Below are 9,046 nucleotides of genomic sequence, written 5' to 3' on the forward strand. Positions count from 1 at the left end.
TGCAAATTATAATGTGATTTGAATTTAAAAGTGAGATCCAAAGAGTTATGAAAAGATCCATTGCTAGCTAGTGAGATTGAGACTCCTTCCCCCTAAATACTTTGTCTTGATCGATAGTTCTTCTAGTGCCATTGAAGCCTTTGTTTTTTCTAAAAAGCCAAGTATTGTTTTCATATGTTGTGATGCACTTAGCATTTCCTGCATCTGGTTTTAAAAGAGCCTTGTTTTGAAGAGGTCTTAAATAACAGTCTTCTGAGAGGAGTACTGAGATAATATTTAATAGGAAGGCAATTTATTTCAATGGGAGACAGCAAGTAGGAAAATATTCTGGATTTTAAAAAGAGAATTTATTGTAGGAAGCTCTTCTAAGTACTAGCTAACTTCCTTGGTTTTTTTTCCCCCAATAATTGCTTTTCAGACTCAGGGTTATAATATTCATCAAGTCTAAGATATGTGAAATTGGTATAGAATCATCTATTTTGAAAGTCAAATGAGCTTGTTTCTTCAGAAGCCCTGCCCTTTAAGTATGTCTCATTGTCCAAACTTTTAGTCCTTGTTCTGCGGATGGAAGGACTTAATTTTGCCAACTGACAAAGAAGAAAAAGGAAATAAATAGTCATTAAAAACCTACTGTGTGCCAGGTACTGTGGTACTGTGCTAAGCACTTTACAAATAAGATTTCGAGAGCAATAGAGACCTTTCGAATTGATGGTATTTGATAGCTGATATAAATGTAGAGCTTTTAAATATGAATAAGCATTTATTTTCCTCATCAAGATTTTTTCATGTAAATTGGCCAGGATCTTATGATAAGGAAATTTGTCTAAATTACATCAGTAAACAATTATCCAAGGTCTCATGAATACTTTGGATAGTAACATAAAACACATAGAGAAGTATCTAACTTTCTGATTTCCATACTTTTCTCATTTTTTTCTGCAGAATGTCTGATGACACAAGTATTTAATAACACGGGACCAGATAACAATTTAGACGTTGTCATCTCCCTTCTGGCCTTTGGTGTGTACCCTAATGTCTGTTACCATAAAGAAAAGAGGAAAATTCTTACCACTGAGGGGCGAAATGCACTTATCCACAAGTCATCTGTTAACTGCCCCTTTAGCAGCCAGGACATGAAATACCCATCTCCTTTCTTTGTGTTTGGAGAAAAGGTATGAAAAGAATATTTTCTAAGTGTTTCTTTTGACAGAGGCTTTATTTTGGTCTATTGAATTGCTTAGCACCTCTGATGAAAACTTTCCATTTTCAGATTCGCACTCGAGCCATCTCTGCCAAAGGCATGACCTTAGTGACCCCCTTGCAGCTACTTCTCTTCGCTTCTAAGAAGGTCCAATCAGATGGAGAGATTGTGCTGGTTGATGACTGGTATGGTCTTTCAGATTATATCAAATCTTAACTAAAATGTTTGTGGTTTCGGGCTAATGAGAGAGCCTCAGATTTGAAGAAAGCCACTGGCGTGAGTCTGAAGGCAACATTCAAAATTTGCTTAACAAATTGCTTCAGAATGCTAGCTTTACTGAATATTAGTTGTTTTTTTTTAACATATAGCACAGCTTTTATTTACAGTATGCTTCTCTTCCCCCTCCCCCCCATTGTAATAATTCATAGTAGCATACAATTCTTCTGGAGACAAAAGCATTTGAAACACATTTATATCTTGTTCCACCCTTTGCTTATATCTGGAAAAGTAATCATTCAGAAATGGGAGCTTTAGGATCCCCTTCTAAAGTTTCTCAGTTCATGAACATATGGCAATGGAAAAATGACCAAAAATATGGTCCCCTGCCCCTGCCCAACAAAATGAAGGGCATGAGATCTCATCGTGTTCTTTTATTGGGAAAGAGGTTCTGGAGAAGGGATGTGGTTGCGGCTGCATGCACACACTCCAAAGATTGTACCAGAAGTCTTACTATCACTCTTGGCTGTTGAAAACAATGTGTCATGGGGGTGGGGAAGGGTTGAAAATCCAGATATTTTCTGTATGTAGCATTTGAAGTAGCCATTACATCTTTATTTAGGATCAGACTGCAGATGTCCCATGAGGCTGCTGCTTGCATAACTGCCCTCCGAGCAGCCATGGAGGCTCTGGTTGTTGAAGTTACCAAAGAGCCTGAAATAATCAGCAATTTGGATCCCTCAAATGAGCGCATGCTGAACATGATTCGGCAAATCTCTAGGCCTTCAGCTGCTGGCATTAGTCTCATGATTGGCAATGCACGGTAAGTCCCATATTTTTCTCTTTTAATATAATGACATGGATTAAATAAGAATCACAAAAGTCCCTAATAAGCCATTTATGAAAATCATCTCATCGGACCATTAACACTGTAAGATTTAACTTAATGTCCTGTGTGTGCGTGTGTGCGCACACATAAGTTAAATTCTTATTAACTTCAGTTGACAAACTAGGCAGGGTTGTTAATGGGTTTAGTTTGACACAAGTTATGACTGTAATAGAATTTTCATTTTCTTTTTCAGTGAATACACATAGGCAGTTAAGACTGGCTATCAATCCACTAACAGACAAATTAGAAATCTCTGCGTTTGACATAGGGAAAGTCTTGCTGAGAGTGCTATACAATGGAAAGTTATGTCTAATAATGCTTTGAAACAAATGGTTGCAAATATCCATGTTTCTAAGAAAATATAACAACATAGTTTAATAAACATGCTACTCTTGTGTACAAATTCAAGCAATTAGATAGGATGACTGTGCAAAACTGATGAACATTTTGTGGAAATAAATGAAAAGAATTCAACCAAAAACCCAAAATAAAATAAATTAACGTCCAATAGCCCAAGTATTATATTTTATAAAGTTTACTAGTAATCACTTGGCATAAAGGAATAAAAAGGTAAATCTAACAAAATATAAGGCCATGTGAGTAGATTCTCCTGCCACTCACCTCACACCACCTCCACCAAATGGGATCACAGGAAGAGAGAGTGAGGGAACGGGGCTATACAAAACTTATATCCTGCTTACATCAGCACATAGCCTGAGGAGAGTGGGGTGCTGGGAATTGTAGTTCAAGGGTACAGAAATCAATTACACAACACCCTGATACCTACCCTTGGAGAGGACCCAAATTGATAGTAGTGAGGACTAAAACTCCAGGCCTTTGGGAAGATATTTTGTACTTTACTTGTTCATTACTTGGGTACACGAAATAAAGTATGTGAAAGTAAAAACACATTGGTAGGCAGTAGGATTTATCACATCTATTTTTCTTTATAGAAATTATATATTTTTAATATATTATCCAAAGCTTCTAGTCTGTGGTTTTGGTTAAAGAAATGGCACATGTTTCGTTAATTGTAGAATGCTATGTAAAGACCGAAAATATTTTCACAAAGATTTTGCAGCTAGACAGGACCTTCTTCTGCTCTGTTGACATAGCCAGCTTCATCACAGTGATACATCAAATGAAATTGTATATAAAGTGTTATTTGTCTTGAACAGAAGGTAAACTACAACAAACAATTAACATTAAGTTGTGTTCAGAACACAAGATATAAAGCATTTACAGCCTCTTATTAATCTAGCTAGGGATTTAAGGCCCTTATTTGGCTATAGTAATCAACTTTTATATAGCAGAGAGTTGTATTCTGCCTTGTCTGAGGGTAAAAAGGCCATTAACCTTTAGGTGGGGCAGAAGTGTGGTTTGAGAAGAAGATGGCATTTGAATTGGGCTTAAATAGGTGAAAAGTAGAGGGGGAAGACATGCCAGACATAGAAAATAACTTGAACAAAGAGACATTGGCATTTTTCAAAGTATGGATGGCAATGATAAGGTCTGGTGGCTCCAAACACTGGGTGCATGTTAAATACCAGGCAGAGAACAGCAGATGAATAGGGAGCCCTGAGCACTTTTGAGTAGACAGCAGTGTTAGCCAGGTGGTGTGAGAATATTGCGTCAGCAGCATGAAGGAATGATTTGAAGGAAGAGGAGCGTAGGTAAATGATAGAGAATATGGAGAGCGCAGTGACCAGGGGCCGAAACGGTTGTCTGAGCCATGTGGATTGAGGTGATAGAATTGACCAGAATGAAATTGATTGGATAATTGAAGTAAAATAGATAAATCAAAGATTTCCTACCTGCCTTCTGTGTGTGCAATCAGAGAACTTAGACAAATGATCCAGTCACAATAAGCAACAGGTTTAGAGGAAAGATGAACTTTGTTGTATATAGGTCAGGGTTCAAAATGCAGGTGGAGTTATTTGTAGAGAGTTGCAGCTGGTGTGAGTGAATCCCAGTGGCAAAGGAGGGGAGGTTGAGAGATTCACACCTTTGAATGGAGGAGAGCATTAATGAGGGCAGGTTGTGATCACAACTTAGAAGGATACCTCCACGCACTAGAGGATAGCGGCCTCAGGGAAAAGGAGAACTGAGTAAAAGCCGCTGGATTTGCCTGTTAGAGGTTATTGATGGCCTTTCAAAGAGCAGTTTCTGTTGAGTGGGGAGGCCCAAGCTAGATTGAAAAGGGGCTTTAGGAGAGGCTGAGTTTAGAAATGTAAGAAATAGTGCTGGGGTGGGATATAGGAATGGTTTTTTTAGGATTGTGGCTTAAATGTAGGTTGTAGGCACAGGGATTAAATGCCTGAAGGAAAGGTAAAGATCCTCTAGTACTTGATGAAGAAAGGGGAGGGGGGGGAGGCTTCATGAGGCCTGAAAAAAGGTTGAGGTTAGGTATGGGGGGATGTGACTATGGCCTCAGGAACTCCTAACTGAAAACCCTAATCCAAATGTCTCTTCATTGTGTCCATTCACATGACTGTATAATAATCCATTTGTAAATTACTAAAGTAAGCAACTACTAGTTAGTGTTCCTTTTTTAGTGGCTTTGAATAGTTAAATTCAGTGAAATTTAAATTGCATTTTTAAAATGCATTATTCTAGCACTGAAACCATATACTGTGGGATCTAGGTGCTTGCTTTTATGGGCAACAGAGAAAAATGATTTGAATTATTCCTTTACCTTCTAGCTTTTAGATACTGAATTTCCCAACTATTGAAAGAATGTTAGAAATTGAGCTTACAGAACTAGACAGTGCAAAACATTTCAAAAGGGAACAAGCTACTGAAACACTATTAATTACTTCTTGGTCCATCTTTAATTTCTTTTCTTTTTTTTTTAATTTTTAGGAAAAATTTCCATGGTTACATAATTCGTGTTTTTACTTTACCCTTCACCCCCTCAACCCCCTACCCCCCCCCCCCCCCCAGTAGCTAACTCACATTTCCACTGGTTTTAACATGTGTGTGTGGTCAGTCAAGACTTATTTACATATTATTGATAGTTGCATTGGTGTGGTCTTTTCAGGTTTACATCCCCAGTCATGTCCTCATCAACCAAGTGTTCAAGCAGTTGTTTTTCTTCTGTTTCCACTCCTGTAGTTCTTCCTCTGAATGTGGGTAGTGTTCCTTTCCATAAATCCCTCAGAATTGTCTTGGGTCATGCATTGCTGCTAGTACAGAAGTCCATTACATTCGATTTTACCATAGTATATCAGTCTCTGTGTACAATGTCCTTCTGGTTCTGCTCCTTTCACTCTACATCAGTTCCCGGAGGTCTCTCCAGTTCACATGGAATTCCTCAAGTTTATTATTCCTTTGAGCACAGTAGTATTCCATCACCAACATATACCACAATTTGTTCAGCCATTCCCCTCTACTGGCCCTTCCCACAAAAAATGTTACTTAACTATACTTGTTGCTTTCTAATAATGCATTAACAAGTAAGACATCAATAAATACTGTAAGTTTCAATGAACTGAAGAGAAACTTAAGATGAATACATTTTTGTTCTAATAGTAATTTTTGCCTTGTTAAAACATTTTAATTTTTTTTTTTAAACCTGATCACTAACTGAATTAGTTTAACCAGATTAGCATCTACACATCTACCTTTGTTCAAATTGTATTTTCCTTTCCTAGGTATGGAGATGGCCCTCGCCCACCCAAGATGGCTAGATATGACAATGGAGGTGGATTCCGAGGTCGAGGTGGCCAGCGAGGTTCTGGCTATCAAGGTGGATATGGTGGGAGAGGATATGGGGGCTCTAATTCTTACCAAGGAGGATATGGAAGTGGAGGAGGCTACAGAGGCTCAGGTGGTGGTTATAGAGGATCCGGAGGAGGCTACAGTGGTGGAATGGGTGGAGGAGGCTACAGAGGATCTGGGGGATTCCCCCGAGGAAACAGAGGTGGCTATGGTATGGGGTTTGGAGGTGGCTTTTGAGAAAATAATCAACTGGTTTCAGAGCTCTCTCTTCATCTTCCGAGTAGTCAATACTAAAATATGCATGTTACATTTTTTTTTCCAAGAGATTTGTTTGCTGCCATTCAGGCTAAAATCTATTTTCCACTCACTGTGTTGTTCAATGTAGTTTAAAGAAACTAGGTATGTAGGTATATTGGTGATTTTGTTTATTATGTAAAATATTGATGATCTCCTATTACAGAGTACCACAGTTTGTATTATTTTGTTCTTAATAAAGTAAGTTTTGTTTTTGAAATTAATGTGATATTTTCTTGGCTTTAGTTTAATACTATGGAAAATAAAATATTACACTGAACCCTAGTCATGTGTTTAATTATTTTTACATGTTGAATTACATATTTAGAAGTCTTTGGGGAATTTTAATTATATTCTTCAAGTTAAACTAGTAGAATTAATCTAACATAGACATCAAGGCAAACTGTTCTAAAATATCTCTTGAACATAAGAGGTAAGCAAGGCTGTGGTTTTTAGGTTTTAATTTTTGGAGAGGGGCAGAGCACAAAGTGTTATTACTTTTGTTACCAGACAGTTCATTTCTGTTAGTAGTCGGCAGTACATAATTCACATTGATTTTTACATCTGCAGGAGACTAATGTGGTTGGTTGAGAGCAGAGCTTTTTAAATGGTTTTTGGGCCATGGGATGTAGAGCCCTAGAATAATGTTTTTAAATGAATATACTATGTCAGCATATCCTTTAAATTCTTAGAAAGTTTTCAGCCCTCTAGGTTCGGTCAAGCATTTGTCAAGGCTTTGTGCTAATAATAAATAGCACAGGGAAGAGGCAAAAAAGAATTCTTAAGGACCCAAAAGGGAAGACAACTTGCAAACAACTGTGTACAGACAATTTAGATAGGGTAAACTGGAGGTGATTAACGGGGGCATTGGGAAAAGCTGCTCATCAATGTCTGAAAGCTTCTAAGCATGGTCCACAAAAATGCTCAGAGCAAGAGATGCAGGGAACAATCCATTCTAGAAGAGCAACAAAGGCCAGGCAATCAGGGTTAACCATGTGCCCAGAGGCATCCAGCTAGGGAGTGTGGAGGCCAGATTGGACTCCTGACTCCAGACCTGGCGTTCCATCCATCGGGCCATCAAGCTGCTGCTTAAATTCTATCCAAAATCTTGTGAACAAAGTAACAGAGACTGCTAGGAACTACACTGGGGGACTTGGAGTGATCAAAAATGTAGTTTATTGTCTCTTTGCATTTTGTTTTCCTTAAGAAGACAATACAATGACTACTAATACAAGTGTTGTGAATCAGGAAAAAGGTGGAAATGGGCCTGTCTGGGAGAAGCACATCAGCTAGTATGGAATCATCAAAAAATGCATAATTTTCTAAATGAAATCCAATTCTGGGTCCAGCATGGCTATTCTTTTGCCAGTCTTGCCTGAGCAAGAAAATGTTAATGGAAAATGTTCATGATCTGGGCTGCTGTTTGAATGATGGAGCCCCAATCTAGATGTTGGGGAAGTGCCATATTCTGGGCCTCCTTAGTATTTGTGATTTGCAAATGACTGGAAGAATCTCATTCACTGGAAGCCCTTTTGGCCCTTGGACAAGTTTGAACTGCCTAAGGCCAAACTGCTAATGAGCAGGCTCTGAGCTTACCCTCCCCGTGATTCTGAGCTGTCACTCCAGCCCAGCCTTCTGTTCCCCCCCCCCCCCCCCCCATACACACACCAGATGACGGAGCCTGGTCGCCGCCTCCCTCTGCCTTGCAACCCCTGAACCTCCCCTTAAATATCCTCCCTGCCCTCCGCTCCCTCCGTCCCTTTATTCTTCCTAATCAGTAAACGGGTCAGAATGAGGGCTAAGTACGGGCACACTAAGCCAGAGTCCCTGGACGTGCGTGCTCAGCCAGACAAGGCAAGCGCTCAGGGCATGGGGGGACGCGGAGGCTGGGAGAGACTTCGGGTCCCAGAAAGCCAGCCGGAGGAAGGTCAGAAGTGTCTGCCGGCGCCGCAGGATGCAGGCCTTCACTGCCAAATGGAGGGGCTTCTGTCGGGGGCAGAGGGCCGGTAGGGTGGATGCAGAGAGAGACTGAAAGACTGACAGACAGAGCACCACAAGCCTCCAAGAGGAGGCTTGCACATGCGCAGTGACCTGAGAGCGATCCGCCTCGGGCACGAGTGGCCCCGGGGTCTTGAAGGCGCTGGGGCTTAGCTAGTGCTGGGGAATGTCCAGAGAGAGTGGAGGGCTCACGGGCTACTTCGACGGTGCAGAAGAGTGGAGCTGGAGCTTGGTTAGGCCCGGGGGGGAGGGGATTGTGAACATGGAAGCGCGCCCTTGTGGGCCCGGGCAAGGCCAAAGACCAGAATATCTCGGTGTGGGGGACGGATGTAAATAGCAGGACCTTCGAAGGGGGAGAGGCTGAAAGGGGCGGCGGGGAGCTCGGAAAATCTCAAGAGACTAGGGCGATGGATAATAGGACATCCGACACTGGCCCACGCGGGTGGAAGCAGGGATTCCGGGCTTCCAGAACAGGGAGGGAAAGGTGGTTTGTTGCCAATGGAACAAATGTTCCAGAGGGCCCCATGAAAGGAGATGGTGGCATTTGCTTGGAGATATGTTGGGGTGTTTGGGGTGTCAAATGGTGTGAAATCGGGGTGTGAAGTTCTACCTACTGGAGTCAAAATCTACAGGGCATGACCAGATGAGAGAACGTCACCAAAGGAAAGGGAATGCTTCCCGGAAGAGGTCGGAAACTGGCCTGGAGACAAGTGGAGCATGAGATGGAA

General features: G+C 40.9%; 1 protein-coding gene across 2 annotated transcripts in view; it reads left to right on the top strand.

Annotated features, from left to right (window-relative positions):
* The window catches only part of DHX9 (DExH-box helicase 9), a 40,978-nt gene extending 34,378 nt beyond the window's left edge, over positions 1–6,600 (top strand). For both annotated transcript variants that reach the window (XM_044671768.1, XM_044671769.1), the window contains 4 exons: positions 943–1,172; positions 1,271–1,386; positions 2,040–2,240; positions 5,960–6,600. In XM_044671768.1, coding sequence (XP_044527703.1) covers positions 943–1,172; positions 1,271–1,386; positions 2,040–2,240; positions 5,960–6,263 — 851 coding nt within the window. In that variant the 3' untranslated portion in view covers positions 6,264–6,600. The remainder of the gene's footprint in view (positions 1–942; positions 1,173–1,270; positions 1,387–2,039; positions 2,241–5,959) is intronic.
* Positions 6,601–9,046: the final 2,446 nt, after the last annotated feature.

This window comes from Gracilinanus agilis, chromosome 4, assembly GCF_016433145.1.
Source record: "Gracilinanus agilis isolate LMUSP501 chromosome 4, AgileGrace, whole genome shotgun sequence".
Taxonomy (NCBI): domain Eukaryota; kingdom Metazoa; phylum Chordata; class Mammalia; order Didelphimorphia; family Didelphidae; genus Gracilinanus; species Gracilinanus agilis.